The 25,893-nt window shown below is 55.6% G+C and overlaps 1 protein-coding gene across 4 annotated transcripts in view; it reads right to left on the reverse strand.

The window, feature by feature from the left end:
* The window catches only part of CDON (cell adhesion associated, oncogene regulated), a 132,070-nt gene that overhangs the window by 3,694 nt on the left and 102,483 nt on the right, over nt 1-25,893 (reverse strand). For 2 of the 4 annotated variants that reach the window (XM_075328503.1, XM_075328502.1), the window contains 18 exons: nt 21,233-21,365; nt 20,358-20,627; nt 20,105-20,251; nt 19,664-19,807; nt 18,357-18,641; nt 12,774-13,043; nt 9,924-10,280; nt 7,767-8,011; nt 7,500-7,674; nt 6,077-6,181; nt 4,135-4,335; nt 3,771-3,952; nt 3,588-3,693; nt 3,374-3,496; nt 1,832-2,056; nt 840-1,111; nt 666-745; nt 255-493 (listed from right to left, as the gene is read on the reverse strand). In XM_075328503.1, the coding sequence (XP_075184618.1) occupies nt 255-493; nt 666-745; nt 840-1,111; nt 1,832-2,056; nt 3,374-3,496; nt 3,588-3,693; nt 3,771-3,952; nt 4,135-4,335; nt 6,077-6,181; nt 7,500-7,674; nt 7,767-8,011; nt 9,924-10,280; nt 12,774-13,043; nt 18,357-18,641; nt 19,664-19,807; nt 20,105-20,251; nt 20,358-20,627; nt 21,233-21,302 (3,496 nt within the window). In that variant the 5' untranslated portion in view covers nt 21,303-21,365. The remainder of the gene's footprint in view (nt 1-254; nt 494-665; nt 746-839; nt 1,112-1,831; nt 2,057-3,373; nt 3,497-3,587; nt 3,694-3,770; nt 3,953-4,134; nt 4,336-6,076; nt 6,182-7,499; nt 7,675-7,766; nt 8,012-9,923; nt 10,281-12,773; nt 13,044-18,356; nt 18,642-19,663; nt 19,808-20,104; nt 20,252-20,357; nt 20,628-21,232; nt 21,366-25,893) is intronic. The other 2 variants (XM_075328504.1, XM_075328506.1) reach the window with 2 other exon arrangements.

Consider the following 25,893-nt stretch of genomic DNA (forward strand, 5'->3'; position numbering starts at 1 on the left):
CCCCCAGCCCCGACGGCCCGCTCTGCCCCCCAGCCCCGACGGCCCGCTCTGCCCCCCAGCCCCGACGGCCCGCTCTGCCCCCCAGCCCCGACGGCCCGCTCTGCCCCCCAGCCCCGACGGCCCGCTCTGCCCCCCAGCCCCGACGGCCCGCTCTGCCCCCAGCCCCGACGGCCCGCTCTGCCCCCAGCCCCGACGGCCCGCTCTGCCCCCAGCCCCGAGGGCCCGCTCAGACCCACCACCATTAGCACCCTCACCTTCATGAGGGGCGGCTATCATCTCTGGTGTCCCATCTTGGTGGGGGGCACATGCCGGGACCTGTACATCCTTTTCTTTCAGATCTACCTCTGATCCTGGAGCACACTCTGGTTCCCCAGATGAAGAATTGAGGGGCGTTGACCCATGGCCGAGTGGTTTGGGGTCTTGGGTCTCCCCTTGGTGCGGAGCCCTGGCTGAGCCATTGCTGCTGTAAGAGTCATTGATTTTGTTAAAACACCTGAGAGAAGAAAAGAAATTACAATGTTGTCAGTGTCAACCTCCTCAAACCCCAGAAAGCAGATCTCCACCCCCTGTGTGCGGTATACAGGGTGGATGAGGGGACCCTGCACTGACCCGTTATTGAGCACGACCCTGTACTGACCAGCGCGGCACCACAGGCCCAAACCAACCTGTTATTATTGCAGCAGTTCCTGCAGGTCCGGCACTCGGAGGGGTCCGTCTGGGGAACAGATGAGTATAACACTCCACCCTGGAATACAAAATATCCCCAACGTCATGGACCGTGTGATCAGATATGGAGCACGTTGTTATACAAGGGATAGTCATTATTAGGGTGGACGTACATTGGAGATGCTGTGTGGTAAATGCTCATACACCGGACATGTTCCCTTAAGAGAATTCGGACAGGTCGTATACAATTCTCCATTCAGGACGCCATTCATTCCATTATGGACGCTGTGATACAGGTGGGGGCAGCCATTGGTGAGGGTCCCGTTTCCCATATATCCGCCATGAATGTTCCCGTTAATGAGACTTGTTCCCGGTAAAGTGGTATATTCAATCATTTGGCCATTGAGATCTGACCCTTGATAAAGATAACCAGGAGGCTCAAACTCTATAAAGACACAAGCCCAGAAGAGACACGAATAAGTATCAGATATCATCTATCACAGTTTACATTCTGTATTATACTCCAGAGCTGCACTCACTATTCTGCTGGTGCAGTCACTGTGTATATACATTACATTACTGATCCTGAGTTACCTCCTGTATTATACTCCAGAGCTGCACTCACTATTCTGCTGGTGCAGTCACTGTGTACATTCATTACATTACTGATCCTGGGTTACCTCCTGTATTATACTCCAGAGCTGCACTCACTATTCTGCTGGTGCAGTCACTGTGTACATTCATTACATTACTGATCCTGGGTTACCTCCTGTATTATACTTCAGAACTGCACTCACTATTCTGCTGCTGCAGTCACTGTGTACATACATTACATTACTGATCCTGAGTTACATGCTGTATTATACTCCAGAGCTGCACTCACTATTCTGCTGGTGCAGTCACTGTACATACATTACTGATCCTGAGTTACCTCCTGTATTATGCTCCAGAGCTGCACTCACTATTCTGCATCTTTTTAGCATATTTCTGCCCCCTTTCCCTTCTTGTTTTGCGCACAGGTGATTGGTATTCAGGGAGGTGGGATCTTTGCACCATTCTTTGTACAGTAACGTCTCCATTATTTGAGCTTGGGTTTTCTTACACTGAACACTATATACCGAGCAGCTGATATGGGAGGTTCTGATCGTGGCTGATAAGAACTTACTGTGCAGGAGACTCTGCTGCCGATGTTTCAGGAGACATATAGCAATGAAGGTCATGAGGATCAGGACCATCCCGCCTAACACACAGCCCACGATCACATAGAGCATGTCTCCGCTGCGGGTCAGTGTACTGGATGAGCTGGAGCTTCCCTGCCCGCCTCGCTCTATGATGGAAGGAGTGCTGAGCTCTAGCACCGGGTACTCTGAGGCTCCAGGACTGCGGCGGGCTGTAATGTAAAGACGTTACACATAAGTGAGGGGAAAAGACTGACATCTGTGTGCAATTGTCCCATCCCCCAAGCGTCGGTGTCATCTTTCCGCCCGCCCCTGAGCGTCGTCGTCATCAGCCCGTCCTCTCGAGCGTCATCGTCCTCTCCAGCGTCGGTGTCATCGTCCTGTTCCCTCGAGCGTCATCGTCCTGTTCCCTCGAGCGTCATCGTCCTGTTCCCCAAGCATCGGCGTCATCGTCCCATCCCCGATTGCTGGCGTCGGTATCCTATATCCCGAGCGCCGGCGTCGGTATCCTATATCCTGAGCGCCGGCGTCCGTATCCTATATCCCGAGCGCCGGTGTCAGTATCCTATATCCCGAGTGTCGGCGTCTGTATCCTATATCCCGAGCGCCGGTGTCCGTATCCTATATCCCGAGCGCCGGCGTCCGTATCCTATATCCCGAGCGCCGGTGTCCGTATCCTATATCCCGAGCGCCGGCGTCCGTATCCTATATCCCGAGTGCTGGCGTCCGTATCCTATATCCCGAGCGCCGGCGTCCGTATCCTATATCCCGAGTGCCGGCGTCCGTATCCTATATCCCGAGCGCCGGCGTCCGTATCCTATATCCCGAGCGCCGGCGTCCGTATCCTATATCCCGAGTGCCGGCGTCCGTATCCTATATCCCGAGCGCCGGCGTCAGTATCCTATATCCCAAGCGCCGGCGTCCGTATCCTATATCCCGAGTGCCGGCGTCCGTATCCTATATCCCGAGTGCCGGCGTCCGTATCCTATATCCCGAGTGCCGGCGTCCGTATCCTATATCCCGAGCGCCGGCGTCCGTAGCCTATATCCCGAGCGCCGGCGTCCGTAGCCTATATCCCGAGTGCCGGCGTGTCAGATGTCATTTATCAGTTTTCACCAAGATTCTGGCATAAATCTCAAATGTTGCACAATGTTTTGCGCTTTTGCCTTTTTTACGCCAGTCCCAGGCAGCTCCACCGTTTTTCTAAAAATTGAGTAGTCCTTAGCCACAAGAGGGCGCAGTCAGGAGCAACAAATGCATCACAATTTACATTACAAAGGTGACGGGAATTATGACCTAAATGTACAGGGGTGATCTATTTGGGGGTGATCTATTTGGGGGTGATCTATTTGGGGCTGATCTATTTGGGGCTGATCTATTTGGGGCTGATCTATTTGGGGGTGACGCTCGCATCTTAGTAAATTTGGCATCTTTTTCTCTCCGGTGCGATCGTCACCAGGACCGGAGTGTAAAGCGCTGGTCTTAATGACGCGGGGCTGGGTGATTGCCGCTCGGCCGCTGCCTCGTACCTTTGGTCTCGCACATCATCACGTTGCTGTAGTCGCTCGCCCCCCGCTCGTTGAAGCACTGCATCTTGATGTCATAAGACGTCTCCGGCTGCAGGTGACTGATCTGATGTTGCTTTTTCGTCCCTGTAATCAGACATAATGATACGGCTCCCCTCAGCTCGGTACTATGGGGCTCATGTCTGAGCGCAGCATGCGGACCCCACCCGGCGCTCACCTTCCACCATGTCTCTCTTGTAATCGCTGTCGTTGTCGCTGTCCGTGGGGCGATAGTAGATGTAGAAGCCTTGGATCGGGGTGTTGTTATTGTTTGCTGGAATGTACTGGAAAAAAAAAAAGAAGAACTATAAGACGTCCCGTAAGTAACGTGAGAAGTGAGGGGAAGCGGAGAGTCGCTCACCGTCCACTTCAGCAGGATCTCCGTGTCCGTCACCGCCTCCGTGTGGTCGATGCGAGGACCGACGATCAGCGGGTTGGGGAGGCGGCTGCTGTATCCGGCCACTTGGTAAAGTCGGGACACTGTACTGTGCCGGCTCTCCCCATAAGTATTAATGGCAATAACTCGAAATTTATACACTGCACCTGTGGAAAGGAGTACGGATGCTCAGCAGGTGGAAAGGAGTACGGATGCTCAGCAGGTTGTAGCAGCCGCTCCAGCTGCGGGTTGTAGCAGCTGCTCCAGCTGCGGGCTCCAACAGCCGCTCCAGCTGCAGGCTCCAACAGCCGCTCCAGCTGCAGGTCACAGCTACAGGCAGCTCATATACCTGGCTCCAGGTTAGAGACCTCCACGGACAGCATTGATGGAGGAATGTTCTCCGCAGCCATCATCCAGGCCTTCCCATTTTTCCTATACTCCACTTTAAAGGAGGTTATTGGGGAGCCGCCGTTGGCTCTGGGGATCCACGTCACATACACCGAGGTCTCAGAGGCAGTGGAGATGGTCGGTCGGTCGGGGGCTTCAGGGACTGAAGGGGAATGGAAATGCAATTTAGAACGGTGAATGCAGAACAAAGGGTAAAACATGGACATTGCGATCGCCTCTGCGGCACCGAACACCCCACATGTCCTGCCCCTGCTGGGACCCCACCAGCTCTGCTGCATCCTCTGCCACTCCAGCCCCGCTCCAGACCTCTGCTCTGCTGCATCCCCTGCCACACCAGCCCCGCTCCAGACCTCTGCTCTGCTGCAGCCCCTGCCACACCAGCCCCGCTCCAGACCTCTGCTCTGCTGCATCCCCTGCCACACCAGCCCCACTCCAGACCTCTGCTCTGCTACAGCCCCTGCCACACCAGCCCCACTCCAGACCTCTGCTCTGCTGCAGCCACTGCCACACCAGCCCCACTCCAGACCTCTGCTCTGCTGCATCCCCTTCCACACCAGCCCCACTCCAGACCTCTGCTCTGCTACAGCCCCTGCCACACCAGCCCCGCTCCAGACCTCTGCTCTGCTGCATCCCCTGCCACACCAGCCCCGCTCCAGACCTCTGCTCTGCTGCAGCCCCTGCCACACCAGCCCTGCTGCAGCCCCTGTCACCCCAGCCCCACTCCAGACCTCTGCTCTGCTGCAGCCCCTGCCACACCAGCCCCGCTCCAGACCTCTGCTCTGCTGCAGCCCCTGCCACACCAGCCCCACTCCAGACCTCTGCTCTGCTGCATCCCCTGCCACACCAGCCCCGCTCCAGACCTCTGCTCTGCTGCAGCCCCTGCCACACCAGCCCCGCTCCAGACCTCTGCTCTGCTGCAGCCCCTGCCACACCAGCCCTGCTCCAGACCTCTGCTCTGCTGCATCCCCTGCCACACCAGCCCCGCTCCAGACCTCTGCTCTGCTGCAGCCCCTGCCACACCAGCCCCGCTCCAGACCTCTGCTCTGCTGCAGCCCCTGCCACACCAGCCCCGCTCCAGACATCTGCTCTGCTGCAGCCCCTGCCACACCAGCCCCGCTCCAGACCTCTGCTCTGCTGCAGCCCCTGCCACACCAGCCCTGCTCCAGACCTCTGCTCTGCTGCATCCCCTGCCACACCAGCCCCGCTCCAGACCTCTGCTCTGCTGCAGCCCCTGCCACACCAACCCCGCTCCAGACCTCTTCACTGCCGCAGCCCCTGCCACACCAGCCCCGCTCCAGACCTCTGCTCTGCCGCAGCCCCTGCCACACCAGCCCCGCTCCAGACCTCTGCTCTGCTGTAGCCACACTCGCCTCATCACCCCGCTTTAGCACCAGTCCTCCTTACATATTGCAGTACAGTCTACTTCTAATTCTTTTTCATCTTTAATTCACATTAAATAGAACAACATGAATCCCTCAACTCCCCGAGTCCCCCGGGGTGCACAGTAACACATGGGTGAAGCAATGATCTGGGGCACAGAGATGGAGTGGATGTAGGGCAGCATGGTGTTAGTGGCGGGTGAGGAGATGGACGCGGCGCGGAGATGGACACGGCGCTCACCTCCTCCCTCGCGGCTGATACTTACACAACACAATCCCCTTTGGACAAAGACAGCAGGAAACAAAGAGAAGATAAGAGAGGAGAGGAAAGAGTTAAAACACACAAATATCACGTCAGAAAAAAAAAGACCCATTACTGCGAAGGGTGAACACATCTAAGTGGCGCAGTATGGTTCTCTGTTATCAGCCACTTTAGAACAGGAAGTGTCTGACTGCAGCAGAAGTGATAACCTGTGCAGACCATGGCACCGAGGACGGACTCACCACTGCTGTGCCGGAAAGAATCCTTCTGCACCGCCGGGATGATCTGCCGGTGACCTCCCACCGGAGGGGACGGGGCCAGCGTGTTCTTAGAAGACGAGCTCTTCTCTGTGCAAAATAAAGAACAAGCTCACGTCAGGGGTTGTGCGCCGAAATATTCCATGTGCCGACATGCTCCAATAGCCAGACATACAGCGCACAGCTGGGAAATCCTGGAAACAGTCAGCAAGGTGGTCAGCAAACGACTAAAGGCTGCTGGAACGGAAGATTGTTAGTTTTCCTACATTAGCAGTAATCTATGCACAGTGCCTGAGGGACAGGAGACATCTCCAGAGTGCAAAGTACCAAGAAAGCCGAGAATTGTGAGAGAAAAGCAGAAGAGTGAGTGCAGCTCTGCAGGATAATACAGGAGTTAACTCAGGATCAGTAATGTAATGTATCTACAGTGACTGCACCAGCAGAATTGTGAGTGCAGCTCTGGAGTATAATACAGGATGGGTAATGTAATGTATGCACAGTGCCTGAGGGACAGGAGACATCTCCAAAGTGCAAATTACCAAGAAAGCAGAGAATTGTGAGAGAAAAGCAGAATAGTGAGTGCAGCTCTGGAGTATAATACAGGATGTAACTCAGGATCAGTAATGTAATGTATGTACACAGTGACTGCACCAGAAGAATAGTGAGTGCAGCTCTGGAATATAATACAGGATGTAACTCAGGATCAGTAATGTAATGTATGTACACAGTGACTGCACCAGCAGAATAGTGAGTGCAGCTCTGGAATATAATACAGGATGTAACTCAGGATCAGTACAGGATCAGTAATGTAATGTATGTACACAGTGACTGCACCAGCAGAATAGTGAGTGCAGCTCTGGAGTATAATACAGGAGGTAACTCAGGATCAGTAATGTAATGTATGTACACAGTGACTGCACCAGCAGAATAGTGAGTGCAGCTCTGTAGTATAATACAGGATATAACTCAGGATCAGTAATGTATGTACACAGTGACTGCACCAGCAGAATAGTGAGTGCAGCTCTGAAGTATATTACAGGAGGTAACTCAGGATCAGTAATGTAATGTATGTACACAGTGACTGCACCAGCAGAATAGTGAGTGCAGCTCTGCAGTATAATACAGGAGGTAACTCAGGATCAGTAATGTAATGTATGTACACAGTGACTGCACCAGCAGAATAGTGAGTGCAGCTCTGGAGTATAATACATGAGGTAACTCAGGATCAGTAATGTAATGTATGTACACAGTGACTGCACCAGCAGAATAGTGAGTGCAGCTCTGTAGTATAATACAGGATATAACTCAGGATCAGTAATGTATGTACACAGTGACTGCACCAGCAGAATAGTGAGTGCAGCTCTGGAGTATAATACAGGATGTGACTCAGGATCAGTACAAGCCTCACCTTTGCTGGTCCGGAATGTGAGCATAGCCGGTTGCCCCTCGCCCGCTGCGTTCCTGGCCACCATCAGCACCTCGTATAGACTTGCAGGCTCCAGCTCTGTCAGGTGGAATTCGTTCTCGCTGGCCGGGACACGGATTGAGTTCCAGGATCCCACCACGTTTCCATCGTCATCCAGCTACGGAGGTGAGAGATCATTTTATAATGTGCAGGATCGTTCTCGGGAAATCTTACTAATTATACTGCACTACGGTATATGATGGCGCTCACCTTCCGATAGCGCACAAAGTAAGCGTTTATTGGTAGGCCGCCATCCCGTCCTGATCGCCACACCAAGAAATACATGTCCGGCTTGGTGGCCTGCGGCGGGCTGAGGATGATGGGCGCCTCGGGTAACATGGTGGCATTGACCGGCTTCTCTGTGGGGGCAGCGCTGGTCAGGACGGGGTCTGCCGTAGTCCTTGTGCCACCAGAGGGCGCCACATCCAAATGTATCGTGCTCGTCTCATAGGGAACTAAAGGATCAATAAAACAAATCCATCGTATTAATTACACTGCATAATTCAGCTCCTCCAAACTTATCAGGACCCTAGGACAGCTGGGTGACCACTAATATGGGGGCCATTACTGCACAAGGCAGCCGTTCTGCCATTCAGGAGCCTGGGAAAGCTGGGTGACCACTAATATGGGGGCCATTACTGCACAAGGCAGCCGTTCTGCCATTCAGGAGCCTGGGAAAGCTGGGTGACCACTAATATGGGGGCCATTACTGCACAAGGCAGCTGTTCTGCCATTCAGGAGCCTGGGAAAGCTGGGTGACCACTAATATGGGGCCATTACTGCACAAGGCAGCCGTTCTGCCATTCAGGAGCCTGGGAAAGCTGGGTGATCACTAATATGGGGGCCATTACTGCACAAGGCAGCCGTTCTGCCATTCAGGAGCCTGGGAAAGCTGGGTGATCACTAATATGGGGCCATTACTGCACAAGGCAGCTGTTCTGCCATTCAGGAGCCTGGGAAAGCTGGGTGGCTTTAATACATGTGATCATATTGGTTGTCACCCAGCTTTCCTACTGTCCATAAAGGCAAATTATCCATTAGTATATGGGATACCGGGACAGAAAATGCTCTCACTAAGCAGAGGTGCCATTCAGGAGCTGGGAGAAGTTGGGTGCCTATTTCAGTAGTGAAATAATTCTGTACGCAGATTTGTAAGAAGTTTGGAAAAGTTGGGTGGCGATTTTAATAGATCTGTAATTGCAGCCATGTTGGTTGTCACCAAGCTTTCCCAGAGTCCTGAAAGGCAAATCTCGGTGATGTAAGGAAGGGTTAGCACATATCTGCTATTCATACCCCGTACACAAACACGCGAGCGGCTGAGTCACCGCTGCAGACGGAAACTGGTGGTAATAGGTTCCCAGCACCGGCCGCCTGCGATTAGCAAACACAGGCACCAGTATAAGACCAGTACGAGACGCCGGAGAGAAGGCGCCGAGAAAACTTCAATGTTTCCACTTAGGAGTTCAACAGCGGAACCACCGGGACGAGGAGGGGGCCACGGGGACGAGGGGGGGCCGCAGGGACGAGGAGGGGGCCGCAGGGACCAGGTGGGGGCCGCGGGGACGAGGGGGGGCCACGGGGACGAGGGGGGGCTGCAGGGACAAGGTGGGGGCCGCAGGGACGAGGAGGGGGCCGCAGGGACAAGGAGGGGGCCGCAGGGACGAGGAGGGGGCCGCAGGGACGAGGAGGGGGCCCTCTGCACATGAAGGTGTCAGGATTTATACTCCGGGGGGGCCGGTATCCTGAGACTGCAAGATCCCAGCAACATAAGGTGGCACATATTATTGTATGGATGTGATGCAAGACAACGGCCAGAAGGGGGCGAAACATGGCCGAGTCCCACAGAAACCCGGGGAACAATAATTCCCCCAATATCTTCTCCAGGGCTAAAAATAAAGGGGTAGAACGACCTTATGGGACCCAACAGCAGAGAGCACGGACGACAAACCTGAAGATACAGAAAATCTCCGGTCTGTGGCCGCCATGTGGTGTAACCCCCCTCCCCCCGCGCAGCCCCCCCCAGACCCCTCTCCCTCCATTACACCTTCTGTACATGTATCATATTTTCTTCTATTTTCTTCTCTATTCAAGTCCAAAGCCAGGCAGTCTCGTGAGTGACGGGCTGACCGCGCCCCGTGTGCCCGGCTGACCGCGCCCCGTGTGCCCGGCTGACCGCGCCCCGTGTGCCCGGCTGACCGCGCCCCGTGTGCCCGGCTGACCGCGCCCCGTGTGCCGGCTGACGGTGATTTCACCATTACACCCGCGCTGGGGCCGCGATGCCCAGAAACATTTCTCATTTCGCTTTGGATACGTTTGGAGACGGAATTTCAATTTGCAGCCAATGTTTCAGCCACTGGTGGCACTTACCGACGGTCAGCGTGGCTTCCGCTCGTGTCCAGCCGAAGTGATTGGACGCCTCGCAGACGTATCTCCCGGCGTGCTGCGCCCGGACGGCCGGGATATACAGGGAGCTGGAGCCGGCCTGGGACATGATCACGTGCGCGGCGTCCTGGCTGCTGGAGGCCGCCGCCCTGGACTGTGACGCCTTGCGAGGTTTGGGGCGCAGGATTTGTGATGGGTGACTACTGATGGCGCCGTTGCTGTCAAACCAGCGCATGAAGGGTGTGGGCTGACCGGTGGCGTTGCAGGTCAGGGTCACCCAGTCTCCATTAACAACACTCACACTTGTAGGCGGTGACACAATGGAGGGTCTGGAGCCGGATTCTGCAAGGAATAAAGTGATCACATTACAGGATGCAAAACAAGAACTGCGCTCCCCACAGCACCCAACTCTCCCAGGAGCCAGAACGGAAACTGTCCAGATGCAAACCCTTCTGAGAAATCAGGAGAAATTCCCCCTACAGCAGTGATTACAGATCCCCCCCTACAGCAGTGATTACAGATCCCCCCCTACAGCAGTGATTACAGATCGCCCCCCCCCTACAGCAGTGATTACAGATCCCCCCCCCTACAGCAGTGATTACAGATCCCCCCCCCCTACAGCAGTGATTACAGATCCCCCCCTACAGCAGTGATTACAGATCCCCCCCTACAGCAGAGATTACAGATCCCCCCCACAGCAGTGATTACAGATCCCCCCCTACAGCAGTGATTACAGATCCCCCCCTACAGCAGTGATTACAGATCCCCCCTACAGCAGTGATTACAGATCCCCCCCCTACAGCAGTGATTACAGATCCCCCCCCTACAGCAGTGATTACAGATCCCCCCCTACAGCAGTGATTACAGATCCCCCCCTACAGCAGTGATTACAGATCCCCCCCCTACAGCAGTGATTACAGATCCCCCCCCTACAGCAGTGATTACAGATCCCCCCCCTACAGCAGTGATTACAGATCCCCCCCCTACAGCAGTGATTACAGATCCCCCCCTACAGCAGTGATTACAGATCCCCCCCTACAGCAGTGATTACAGATCCCCCCCTACAGCAGTGATTACAGATCCCCCCTACAGCAGTGATTACAGATCCCCCCTACAGCAGTGATTACAGATCCCCCCTACAGCAGTGATTACAGATCCCCCCCCTACAGCAGTGATTACAGATCCCCCCAGCAGTGATTACAGACCCCCCCCCCCACGGCAGTGATTACAGATCCCCCCCTATGGCAGTGATTTCAGACCCCCCCCCCTACGGCAGTGATTACAGATCCCCCCCTACAGCAGTGATTACAGATCTCCCCCTACAGCAGTGATTACAGATCCCCCCCTACAGCAGTGATTACAGATCCCCCCCCCTACAGCAGTGATTACAGATCCCCCCCTCTACAGCAGTGATTACAGATCCCCCCCTCTACAGCAGTGATTACAGATCCCCCCCTCTACAGCAGTGATTACAGATCCCCCCCCCCTACAGCAGTGATTACAGATCCCCCCCTCTACAGCAGTGATTACAGATCCCCCCCCCTACAGCAGTGATTACAGATCCCCCCCCTACAGCAGTGATTACAGATCCCCCCCCCCACAGCAGTGATTACAGATCCCCCCCCCACAGCAGTGATTACAGATCCCCCCCCTACAGCAGTGATTACAGATCCCCCCCTACAGCAGTGATTACAGATCCCCCCCTACAGCAGTGATTACAGATCCCCCCCCCCCCTACAGCAGTGATTACAGATCCTCCCCCCTGCAGCAGTGATTACAGTTCCCCCCCCTACAGCAGTAATTACAGATCCCCCCCCTACAGCAGTGATTACAGATTCCCCCCACCCCACAGCAGTGATTACAGATCCCCCCCCCCTACAGCAGTGATTACAGATCCCCCCCCCTACGGCAGTGATTACAGAACCCCCCCTCGCAGCAGTGATTACAGAACCCCCCCTCGCAGCAGTGATTACAGATCCCCCCCTCACAGCAGTGATTACAGATCCCCCCCCAGCAGTGATTACAGATCCCCCCCCCCCCCACGGCAGTGATTACAGATCCCCCACGGCAGTGATTACAGATCCCCCCTATGGCAGTGATTACAGATCCCCCCTATGGCAGTGATTACAGATCCCCCCTATGGCAGTGATTACAGATCCCCCCTATGGCAGTGATTACAGATCCCCCCCATATGGCAGTGGGCAGTGATTACAGACCCCCCAGCTGTAGAGAGCCCTCTGATCACTCGGTCTCCACGGCCATGTAATCTGCGTGGGCCGTACACCTCACTGCTGGGGGATGTGATCAATCTGTGAGGGTCTCTGGGCATCGGGGGGCTGCAATCTATAAGGTGAGGTTTCCCATTTCCGGGGGTTGCGGCTCTGCCGGGGGACGCTCATGGATTTGTCACTTTTCCTTGTTGTAACTGGAGAAAGTCCGGAGTAAAAGATAATAAAAACCTCCAGAATTTCTCCAGAAAGATTTCTATCATAAAAGCCCAAACCCGGGAAACCGGTCCCTTCCTGTGGCCACAATCGGCGTCTCCCGGCTCATACTGAGCGTCATCTGCGGTGCAATACTCCGGTCTGACAGCAGGTGGCGCTCTTGCATTGTTGTAAATGGAGTGGACATTGACAATAGCAGCGGCGCTAACATTAATGGCGGCTTCTCCGAGCGTCTTTGTAAAAAGTAAGTTATATATTTTTAACAGTCTTGTGTCAGCCCAAACCCCTGCACCTGTAATATGGGAGTCAGCACTTCCCCTTTAAGAAGTGTATATACACCATGCGGTGCGAAGATGCTCCGACTCCATATATCCGTTCTATATTCACCCACCTGATTGCACCCAGAGCCGCGCTGCCGCCTGCACCCCGCCTACGCCGTTCTCCGCCATACACTGGTACATCCCAGAATCCTCCGCCATCACGTTCACAATGTGGAGTTTGCTCCCCGAATGGCGGCGGCGCGAGGAAGGAGGCACCGTCCTGGAGTTGTGCAGCCAGGTGATATTAGGAGGGGGGTGACCCTGCGCCTCACAGGTAAAAGTGACCTCTGCCCCCAGCAGCACGGACTGGTCCTCAGGGGGCTGCGAAATGTACGGGACCTCTGCAAAAAAAAAAAAAGGGACAAATGTAAAAATAATCAGTAAATATTAGAAGAACAAACGTCTCAAGAGACGGGAAAAACGGCAACAAATCCGTACAAGAGAACGGAGCACCAAGAAACACCACAGCAGCGCCACAGTCATCCGGCAATTCACGACAAAGGCCCCCCCGAGACAAAGACACCCCCCCGAGACAAAGACCCCCCCCCCCGAGATAAAGACCCCCCCCGAGACAGACACCCCCCCCGAGACAAAGACACGAGCCGAGACAAAAGACCCTCCCAAGACTAAGACCCCCTCGAAACAAAAGACCCCCCCGAAACAAAAGACCCCCCGAAACAAAAGACCCCCCGAGCCAAAAGACCCCCCGAGCCAAAAGACCCCCCCGAGCCAAAAGACCCCCCCCCGAGACACAAGACCCCCCGAGACACAAGACACCCCCGAGACAAAGACACCCCCCGAGACAAAGACACCCCCCAAGACAAAGACACGAGCCGAGACAAAAGACCCTCCCAAGACTAAGACCCCCTCGAAACAAAAGACCCCCCCGAAACAAAAGACCCCCCGAAACAAAAGACCCCCCGAAACAAAAGACCCCCCGAGCCAAAAGACCCCCCCCGAGCCAAAAGTACCCCCCGAGCCAATAGACCCCCCCGAGACACAAGACCCCCCGAGACACAAGACACCCCCGAGACAAAAGACACCCCGAGACAAAAGAAAGTGCTAAGAAATTCCATGTGATCTGCTTAAAGGAACACAAACCCTTAGAATGACGACACTGCACCGCTGCGGAGAAACTCCTGCACTAGAGGGCGCTAGTACGATCTGCAAACAGGCAGCCAATCAGTGCAGCCCAATGTGATCATGTGATTATTCTCTACAGTCCTACCCCCAAGGAAGCAGGCGGGGAAAGCCTCTGAGCCCCTAAAAGTTACATAAGGGAACCAATTACTGAGTGGTGCTAAGCCCCTCACTGCAAAGGACTTCACATGGTGGCACTGCCATCTGTCATGCAGGGGTCCCACAGGGGGCGCTGTGCCCCTACAACGCTCCATCCAGGAGTATAGACCCCAGGAGTAGCAGCAGCAGCACAGGCAGCTTTTGGAGTGTATACTCTGGCAGCACTTTTGGTGCCCCCTGATCTTATCCCCCCCGTCCCGATTCATGTCCAACTGACCGTCCAGGATCCATCACTGTATGAGGAGATCGTCAATAAATCATTGTGGATGTACCGGGGCAGCTCAGACGGGCAGCACATGGCGGCACATATATCCACCGCTCAGACGGGCAGCACATGGCGGCACATATATCCACCGCTCAGACGAGCAGCACCTGGCGGCACATATATCCACAGCTCAGATGGGCAGCACATGGCGGCACATATATCCACAGCTCAGACGGGCAGCACATGGCAGCACATATATCCACCGCTCAGACGGGCAGCACACGGCGGCACATATATCCACAGCTCAGACGGGCAGCACATGGCAGCACATATATCCACCGCTCAGACGGGCAGCACATATATCCACAGCTCAGACGGGCAGCACATGGCGGCACATATATCCCCCGCTCAGACGGGCAGCACATGGCGGCACATATATCCCCCGCTCAGACGGGCAGCACATGGCGGCACATATATCCACCGCTCAGACGGGCAGCACATATATCCACCGCTCAGACGGGCAGCACACGGTGGCACATATATCCCCCGCTCAGACGGGCAGCACATGGTGGCACATATATCCCCCGCTCAGACGGGCAGCACATGGCGGCACATATATCCACCGCTCAGACGGGCAGCACATATATCCCCCGCTCAGACGGGCAGCACATATATCCACCGCTCAGACGGGCAGCACATATATCCACCGCTCAGACGGGCAGCACACGGCGGCACATATATCCACAGCTCAGACGGGCAGCACACGGCGGCACATATATCCACAGCTGTCTGCTATAAAAGTAATGAGCCTTCTGAAAAAGAAAGGGAAAAAACAGGTGTCCCCGGCCATGTTAACCTGGACAGGGAGCGAAGACCGCGCGAGGGAGCGAGAACCATGTGAAGGAGGGAAGACCGTGTGAGACGATGGGATCGAGGACCATGGGAGCAGGATCTTCGTGCACTGGTTTTCTTTTCTATGAATGTTATTTTATGGTGGTCTTCCCTGTGTATATTCGTCATTCTCCCGTTGCCCGTGCTGCTGCGAGCCCCTGACCACAGAACGCTTTACACGGATTTTGTTACGTTGATGCAGTTTTTTTACGCTGTGCACCAGACGGTCACACAGTCCCCCTCCTCCCGGTCCCTCTACGTCCTCCTTCCTCCACCAATAATAAATACATTTTGTCACTAATTTAGTGGTGGAGATTCCCAGAAGCGACCACATAAGTATCGGCACCAAACACCCCAATAATGGGCACGTTTTGGCCCTTCCTGCTGATGGACTCCCGTCTCTTTTTTTTTTTTTTTTACAATAATTGTCCCTTTCCCGCCAGGATCACGATCTGCGGAGACTCCGGATTAGCGGGTTTCACTCGATGAATCAAAAAAGGAATAAAAATTCAGTAAAATATGAAATGAAGGATTTTTCAATAAAACGTAATTTCCATCTATTTTCCTATATTTTACTGCGGCAGCGACTGGAACCAGGACAACGAGCATAAAATAACATCATAAATATGGAGCTGGCGGGAATGGAAGAAACTGACTCCGGTGCCAAGAGGAGCCGGGGAGCGGAGCGCGGTGCCGGGGAGCGAGATGCCGGAGAGCGGAGCAAGGTGCAGCGAGGTGCCGGGGAGCGGAGCGAGGTGCCGGGGAGCGGAGCGAGGTGCCGGGGAGCGGAGCGAGGTGCCGGGGAGCGGAGCAAGGTGCAGCGAGGTGCCGGGGAGCGGAGCGAGGTGCCGGGGAGTGGAGCGAGGTGCCAGGGAGCAAGGTGCCAGGGAGCGGAGCGAGGTGCCGGGGAGCGGAGCAAGGTGCCGGGGAGTGGAGCAAGGTGCCGGGGAGCGGAGCAAGGTGCAGCGTGAGGTGCCGGGGAGCGGAGCGAGGTGCTGGTTAGCGGAGCGAGGTGCCGGAGAGCGAGGTGCTGGGGAGCGGAGCGAGGTGTCGGGGAGCGGAGCGAGGTGCTGGGGAGCGGAGCGAGGTGCTGGGGAGCGGAGCGAGGTGCCGGAGAGCGAGGTGCTGGGCAGCGGAGCGAGGTGCCGGGGAGCGGAGCGAGGTGCCACATCTGGAGGTGACACGTCCCTGCATTGTGCGAGGCTACACGGCCGGAAAGCGCAGAGGTGACTGTAGATGGGGGCCCTGAGATTTACGGGGGGAGGGGCGGTGGTAATTTATGTGATCAGAAGGTGGCGTAAATCTCCGGCTTTTGGAGCCGTCTCCGCCTGATTACTGTTGGACTTGGCTCGGCAGACATAATGCCAGCGGGCCCGACCTGCCGCCCATCCATCACCCAGACACCTTGTCTGACATAATGGAGAGCTTGTTGTGGTGGCACCGGGAGCGTGCCAGCGAGGATGTGAGATTCCTGCTGCCAGCTGCGCGCGCTGCCCATGCCAAAATAATGAGAGCGTCTATTACATAAGCCGGGAAATAAATCCAGATAATTGCCGCGTTCAGACCACAACGACGACAAAAAATACAGAAAGCGAAAAGCAAAAATATAGAAAATACAGATGGGAATTATCACATAAATGTGCAGCCTCAGCTGAGGCCGCGTGTGCCGGGGTCCGGAGCCGCGTGTGCCGGGGTCCGGAGCCGCGTGTGCCGGGGGCATCCTCACATCACAGAGGATTCATTAGAAGGGAGCCGGGCACCAGGAGCGAACACAAAGGTTTGGAGTATTACAGTGGTGCCATTGCCATAACCCCCTCACTAGTGAGGACCCCGCAGAGACGGAAGCTCAGGGGCGGGAATACAGGGAACCAATGAAATCTGTGTCACCGCCCAGGAGGAGCAACAGGGGAACAACACAATGCAGAGTCCGCGAAAAAGACACTCCAGAATCAGCCAGAAGAGCCGTACAGTGCGCTACACTACACCACATAGCAGAGCTGTACGGTGCGCTACACTACACCACATAGCAGAGCTGTACGGTGCGCTACACTACACCACATAGCAGAGCTGTACGGTGCGCTACACTACACCACATAGCAGAGCCGTACAGTGCGCTACACCACATAGCAGAGCTGCACAGAGCGCTACACTACACCACATAGCAAAGCTGAACGGTGCGCTACACTACACCACATAGCAGAGCTGTATGAGACGCTACACTACACCACATAGCAGAGCTGTACGGTGCGCTATACAACAGCACATAGCAGAGCTGAACGGTGCGCTACACTACACCACATAGCAGAGATGAACGGTGCGCTACACTACACCACATAGCAAAGCTGTACAGTGCGCTACACAACAGCACATAGCAAAGCTGAACGGTGCGCTACACTACACCACATAGCAAAGCTGTACAGTGCGCTACACTACACCACATAGCAGAGCTGTACAGTGCGCTACACTACACCACATAGCAGAGCTGTACAGTGTGCTACACTACACCACATAGCAAAGCTGAACGGTGCGCTACACTACACCACATAGCAGAGCTGTACAGTGCGCTATACAACAGCACATAGCAAAGCTGAACGGGGCGCTATACAACAGCACATAGCAGAGCTGAACGGGGCGCTATACAACAGCACATAGCAGAGCTGAACGGTGCGCTACACTACACCACATAGCAGAGCTGTACAGTGCGCTATACAACAGCACATAGCAGAGCTGAACGGGGCGCTATACAACAGCACATAGCAGAGCTGAACGGGGCGCTATACAACAGCACATAGCAGAGCTCAACGGGACGCTATACAACAGCACATAGCAGAGCTGAACGGGGCGCTACACAACAGCACATAGCAGAGCTGAACGGTGCGCTACACAACAGCAAATAGAGCTGAACAGTGCGTTATACAACAGCACATAGAGCTGAAGAGCACGCCATGCTACACCACATAGCAGAGCTGAACGGTGCGCTATACTACACCACATAGCAGAGCTGAACGGGGCGCTACACTACACCACATAGCAGAGCTGTACGGTGCGCTACACTACACCACACAGAACAATCTCTGGATGCCATATATATATCTATCTATATCTCCTGTATCCACAGCCAGGATTGTGTCTATATCAGATGCAGACGTTGCGGGGTCACTTTGTCCTGGCGCCCCTGCACCCCATCATCCGGGCAATGCTTGTGAACCCGCAGGGACGGCCGATTATAACTCAGGATACGAGGATTTCGGCCTCTTACCTAGAATGGTGACTGTGTAATTGACCAGAATGGTTTCCAGAGGGTCGTGTCCGCGCTGACAGGAGTAGTTACCCCCATCCACAGCTTCCACATCCTCAATCACTAGATGGGAGTACCACAGTTTCCTCCGTCTGTCCGCCAGAGCGTCGCGTCCATCTTTATACCAGCGGACATGATTACCGGTGCCCCCGGCCACGCACTCCAGAGTCAGCGGGTCATGTGGGTGAGCGGACAGCCTGTGTGTGATGACCGGCGGCGCCAGACTGGGATCATCGTGAGCCGGATCTGGTCAGAAGGAAACAAAGATGTAAGAGGAAAGTCCAGACCTGGAGAGCAAAACCACGGTGGTCTGACCGGCAGCCCCGAGGGAGGAGAACCACGGGGGTCTGACCGACAGCTCTGGGGAGCAGAACCACGGGGGTCTGACCGGCAGCACCGGGGAGCAGAACCACGGGGGTCTGACCGGCAGCACCGGGGAGCAGAACCACGGGGGTCTGACCGGCAGCACCGGGGAGCAGAACCACGGGGGTCTGACCAGCAGCACCGGGGAGCAGAACCACGGGGGTCTGACCAGCAGCACCGGGGAGCAGAACCACGGGGGTCTGACCGGCATCCCCGGGGAGCAGAACCACGGGGGTCTGACCGGCATCCCCGGGGAGCAGAACCACGGGGGTCTGACCGGCAGCACCGGGGAGCAGAACCACGGGGGTCTGACCGGCAGCACCGGGGAGCAGAACCACGGGGGTCTGACCGGCAGCACCGGGGAGCAGAACCACGGGGGTCTGACCGACAGCACCGGGGAGCAGAACCACGGGGGTCTGACCGACAGCACCGGGGAGCAGAACCACGGGGGTCTGACCGGCATCCCCGGGGAGCAGAACCACGGGGGTCTGACCGGCATCCCCAGGGAGCAGAACCACGGGGGTCTGACCGGCAGCACCGGGGAGCAGAACCACGGGGGTCTGATCGGCAGCACCGGGGAGCAGAACCACGGGGGTCTGACCGACAGCACCGGGGAGCAGAACCACGGGGGTCTGACCGACAGCACCGGGGAGCAGAACCACGGGGGTCTGACCGGCATCCCCGGGGAGCAGAACCACGGGGGTCTGACCGGCATCCCCGGGGAGCAGAACCACGGGGGTCTGACCGGCATCCCCGGGGAGCAGAACCACGGGGGTCTGACCGGCATCCCCGGGGAGCAGAACCACGGGGGTCTGACCGGCAGCCCCGAGGGAGGAGAACCGCGGGGGTCTGACCAACAGCCCCGGGGGAGGAGAACCGCGGGGGTCCGTCTGGCCGCTGCGCACCTCTTATCCCCAGCTTGTAGACAGAGGCGCTGATCTTCCGCTCGTGGGTCATCGGATTATAGGCCGCACATCTGTAGGGGCCGCGGTCCTCCCCGGAGACGTTGAAGATTTGCAGATTTCCAGACGGTAAGATCAGATACTTGTCTGAAAACATAAAAGACACCAAGTGTTACTCTACAGACGGGCAGTGTCCGCCGTCCCTGAGCCGCCGTGGGTCTCCGGCCTGTGTGGAGCAGGTTCGGCTTCGAGGGGAGCTCCACAGAGGCGAGACGTGACAACTCCCGGGAGGTCCAAGCACTGATCACGCGTGGCTGCACAGATAGGGGCCACACAAGCCACACCGGGGCCACAAAGCTGAAGGCCCCGGGCCTGGTACATTGTGACACAGTGGTCCATGCCATATTAGCGGGGGGGGCTCGTCCATCCATCCACGGTGCCCACCTGCCGAGCGCTCCAGCCACTTCCCTCTCACTTTGTAATGCATCTGGGCCCGGGGGACGCTGTGCGGCGCGCTGCAGTTAATGATCACGCTGCTGCCTTCATCCGCCGTCACCGTCACTTTCGAGGAGTTTGTAAAATCTTCCAAATCTGTAAAACAAGAAAAAATGTCCTAAGACTGCGGCCACGTGACCCCCGTAATATCCCGAGGGGTCAGTGCGTCCGAGCCGCAGGACCCTCCGCCCGCAGGACTCACATGCCATGGACACGGCGGCAGCAGCGCTCACGATGGACCCGGCGCTGGAATTCAGCAAACACCGATAATGTCCAACGTGGCGGGGAGCGAGAGCCTGGATGGTGAGCTGCCCGGGAACCACGTCCGCACCGCTCCGTCCGTCCAACACGTCTCCATTAAATAACCACGAAATGTGCGGCCGCGGCGACTCTGCAGAGCACAGCAAGGTGACGCGGCTCCCCGGCTTCTGCACCGTGGAGAGCGGCTCCGACAGAAAGCGAAGACTCACATCTGCAACAGCGAAGAAGAGGAAGAGTTACAGCCGGAAAGTAATATCCACATCCCCGCACACCGAGGACACGCCGCGCACATATCAACAATATCTGCCCAAGACACCAGCAACAACTGCGTACAGAGAAGGCGAAAGATTACCGGAGTATTATACTCCAGAGCTGCACTCACTATTCTGCTGGTGCAGTCACTGTGTACATACATTACTGATCCTGAGTTACCTCCTGTATTATACTCCAGAGCTGCACTCACTATTCTGCTGGTGCAGTCACTGTGTACATACATTCCATTACTGATCCTGAGTTACCTCCTGTATTATACTCCAGAGCTGCACTCACTATTCTGCTGGTGCAGTCACTGTGTACATACACTACATTACTGATCCTGAGTTACCTCCTGTATTATACTCCAGAGCTGCACTCACTATTCTGCTGGTGCAGTCACTGTGTACATACATTCCATTACTGATCCTGAGTTACCTCCTGTATTATACTCCAGAGCTGCACTCACTATTCTGCTGTCAGAGACTGTCAATCCCAGCAGTGGTGCCGCTTCCATTTCATCATTACTAATCAGATAGATAAATTATGACTCTGTCCTTGTACCTGATTCGGCCCTGGTGGGCAGGAGGAGAAGCGAGAGACAAAGCAGCAGATGCACCGGTCCAGGATGCATAGCGCCAGGTCACAGCGATGTACGGTGCAAATGTCCGGGAGAGCGGGGAGAAACCTGTACAGTCTGGAAGAAAAGCAGAAAGATTAAATGGGGCCCGTACTGCTGCAAATACACAACACCCAACCCTGCCCATTAGGGACAGGGGGACACGCTGCTTGTTTGCCCCCAGCCCATTAGTGTAATCTGGGGGTCCAGGCACTGGAAGGGTCATGATACACATCAGATGAGGATTTCTTAAGGAGCGGCCGACCATCTGATGTATATGGGGGTCTCCCGACTCTCCCCCACATATAATATTGGGAAACAGAAGGATTGAGCGGAGAATATCGAGAAGGGACAAGTTCTGGAATCCGGCTCCGATTTACCAGAATCCAAAATCAAGAAACAACAAACACAACAGAGAGACACGAAGCGGAAGAGAAAGAACAAAGAGTAACAAGACCCCGCAAATATCCACCAATCCAAACCGTGCGAGTCCGGGGGATCTCAGGCGTGTGATATCTCAGGGGGCCCCCCCATAGCTCATCACTCAGACCCCCAGAGTGTCACAGATCCCCTCACACCGCTGTGATATATCAGGGGACCCCCCCATATCTCAGCACTCGGACCCCCAGAGTCTCAGATCCCCTCACACCGCTGTGATATATCAGGGGAACCCCTATATCTCAGCACTCGGACCCCCCAGAGTCTCAGATCCCCTCACACCGCTGTAATATCTCAGGGGGCTCCCCCATAGCTCATCACTCGGACCCCCAGAGTCTCACAGATCCCCTCACACCGCTGTGATATCTCAGGGGGCTCCCCCATAGCTCATCACTCGGACCCCCAGAGTCTCAGATCCCCTCACACCGCTGTGATATCTCAGGGGGCTCCCCCATAGCTCATCACTCGGACCCCCAGAGTCTCACAGATCCCCTCACACTGATGTGATATGGGGGAGCCCCGAGATATCACATCACTCGGACCCCCCCGAGTCTCAGATCCCCTCACAGTGCTGTGATATTTCAGGGGGCTCCCCCATATCTCATCACTCGGACCCCCAGAGTCTCACAGATCCCCTCACACCGCTGTGATATCTCAGGGGGCTCCCCCATAGCTCATCACTCGGACCCCCAGAGTCTCAGATCCCCTCACCCCGCTGTGATATCCCCAAGGGCTCCCCCATAGCTCATCACTCGGACCCCCAGAGTCTCACAGATCCCCTCACACCGCTGTGATATCTCAGGGGGCTCCCCCATAGCTCATCACTCGGACCCCCAGAGTCTCAGATCCCCTCACACCGCTGTGATATCTCAGGGGGGCTCCCCCATAGCTCATCACTCGGACCCCCAGAGTCTCACAGATCCCCTCACACTGATGTGATATGGGGGAACCCTGAGATATCACATCATTCGGACCCCCAGAGTCTCAGATCCCCTCACACTGCTGTGATATTTCAGGGGGCTCCCCCATATTTCACCACTCGGACCACCAGTGTGAACAAGACAGATCCGAGAAGGAGATCGGTGAGACTGTTCAAACCCAGCACAGTCGCTCGGTGCACCATGGCGGCCATACATTACAGTGCACCGTCCCACCTGATGTTTTCCCTCCATCTCTGCCCTTGTCTTTCTCTATGAAGCCAGAGCTGTCAATCAAAGAAGAAGGGGGGGGGGGCAAAGATGGAGGGAAACCATCAGGTGGGACGGTGCACGGTAATGTGTGGCTGCACTGAGCGTGCATGTGCTGGGTTTGCATAGTCATTCTGTGTGGACAGATTGCCCTCATCTATGGTCTCTTCCACCCGGAGAGGCTCAGTGATCCCATCACCATCGCACTCGGACCCCGGAGACTCCCGCAATAAATGCACGGATGTGACCGCTCCGGTACCGCTGCTGACAATCCAGGAGCAGCAGCTGGTGGGGTCCTCTTCAGTACCGCTGCTGACAATCCAGGAGGAGGAGCAGCTGGTGGGGATTTATTTCACATTCTCTCAGTTCAAGGGTTGGAGACGCCGCAAAATACACAAGAGATGAAGCATGGGGCGAAGTAGAAAGCTGCGGAGCGAAGTTCAGCTATTTATGAACAATCCCTTTAAATCCCATTTACACCCATTTATTCCAATGCAAATAACTGAGGGAAGGTTTCGCTCCGGACTACTCCGCCATCATCAGACCCGGACCGTGGCCGCTCGTCAGACCCCAAATCTCCAGCGGCTCCGCGCTCACCGCAATATCAATATTGTGATACGTCTGAAGACAGGTCATCAGGACTTGGGGTCGGACGGCAGATTGGGGGTTCCCAGCTGTGCCGCCGGCAGCAGAAGGCGCCCATCATCCCCAAATGTCACGAGGACGGCAGCAAAGGCGAAATACAAGACCACTGAGGGCGGGGGAGGGGTACAGTATCAATGCCGCAACCCTCCAGATCATCATATAACTGGGGAGAACCATGAAAAAATAAAAAAATAGTATAAAGCACTGTGCAGAGGCAGAAAAATGCTGCAAAGTAAGAAAGTATTAAATAAGAGTGACAGAGCTTGAAGTGAATGAAGAGAAGTGTAAATCCCATCAGTATCTGGTGACCGCCCGTCGCCTTCTAGGTGCCCGTGCACACAGTCAGGGGTTCTGTAGAGTTACAGCATTAATTATACCAAACAGGTAATAGTCATTAACTGAAACAGGAACAGCTGTGCGGGAGGAACTGGGTGAGGAAGAGACAAACTCTGCTACAAAGGTGAAGTTGTAGAAGACAGTTTCAGGTCACAGATGATACACTATGGCAAGACACAAGGCAGTTATACTGCATCAGCGAGGGGTCTACCAGGCAAGGATTTCACCGCAGACCGGGGTATTCATAATGAGCTCTTCAAGGACCAAAGACACAAACTAAGTGCAGCAAAGGAAAGACACATCATGTTAGCGCCATTCAAAATCGGAAGATGTCGTCCAGCAATGCCATCAGCTCAAGACTGGCAACAACCAGCGGGAACAGCTACTCATCTACTGTTCAGAGAAGTCGCCACAGAAGGTCTGCGGTCAGTCCTCCAAGATGTTTGGAACAATCTCCTGCCGAATAACTTCAAAAACTGTACAAGTGACCGAGAAGAGGTGATGAAGGCGACAGGCGGTCACTGAATACTGAGGACGGAGGAGACGAGCGGTCACTGAATACTGAGGACGGAGGAGACGGGAGGTCACTGAATACTGAGGACGGAGGAGACGGATTATCACTGAATACTGAGGACGGAGGAGACGGGCGGTCACTGAATACTGAGGACGGAGGAGATGGGCGGTCACTGAATACTGAGGAGACGGGCGATCACTGAATACTGAGGACGGAGGAGACGAGCGATCACTGAATACTGAGGACGGAGGAGACGGATTATCACTGAATACTGAGGACGGAGGAGATGGGCGGTCACTGAATACTGAGGACGGAGGAGATGGGCGGTCACTGAATACTGAGGACGGAGGAGATGGGCGGTCACTGAATACTGAGGACGGAGGAGACGGGTGGTCACTGAATACTGAGGATGGAGGCGACAGGCGGTCACTGAATACTGAGGACGGAGGAGACGGGCGGTCACTGAATACTGAGGACAGAGGAGACGGGTGGTCACTGAATACTGAGGACAGATGAGACGAGCGGTCACTGAATACTGAGGACGGAGGAGATGGGCGGTCACTGAATACTGAGGATGGAGGAGACAGGAAGTCACTGAATACTGAGGACGGAGGAGACGGGCGGTCACTGAATACTGAGGACAGAGCAGACGGGCGGTCACTGAATACTGAGGAGACAGGCGGTCACTGAATACTGAGGAGACAGGCGGTCACTGAATACTGAGGACGGAGGAGACGGGCGGTCACTGAATACTGAGGACGGAGGAGATGGGCGGTCACTGAATACTGAGGACGGAGGAGACGGGCGGTCACTGAATACTGAGGACGGAGGAGACGGACGGTCACTGAATAATGAGGACGGAGGAGACGGGCGGTCACTGAATACTGAGGACGGAGGAGACGGGCGGTCACTGAATACTGAGGACAGATGAGACGGGCGGTCACTGAATACTGAGGACAGATGAGACGAGCGGTCACTGAATACTGAGGACGGAGGAGACGAGCGGTCACTGAATACTGAGGACGGAGGAGACGGGCGATCACTGAATACTGAGGACAGAGGCTACGGGCGGTCACTGAATACTGAGGACAGAGGCGACGGGCGGTCACTGAATACTGAGGAGACGGGCGGTCACTGAATACTGAGGACGGAGGAGACGGGCGGTCACTGAATACTGAGGACGGAGGAGACGGGCGGTCACTGAATACTGAGGACAGAGGCGAAGGGCGGTCACTGAATACTGAGGACAGAGGCGACGGGCGGTCACTGAATACTGAGGACGGAGGCGACGGGCGGTCACTGAATACTGAGGACGGAGGAGACGGGCGGTCACTGAATACTGAGGACAGAGGCGACGGGCGGTCACTGAATACTGAGGACAGAGGCGACGGACGGTCACTGAATACTGAGGACAGAGGCGACGGGCGGTCACTGAATACTGAGGACGGAGGAGACGGGCGGTCACTGAATACAGAGGACGGAGGAG

This window comes from Anomaloglossus baeobatrachus, chromosome 11 (assembly GCF_048569485.1).
Source record: "Anomaloglossus baeobatrachus isolate aAnoBae1 chromosome 11, aAnoBae1.hap1, whole genome shotgun sequence".
Taxonomy (NCBI): Eukaryota; Metazoa; Chordata; class Amphibia; order Anura; family Aromobatidae; genus Anomaloglossus; species Anomaloglossus baeobatrachus.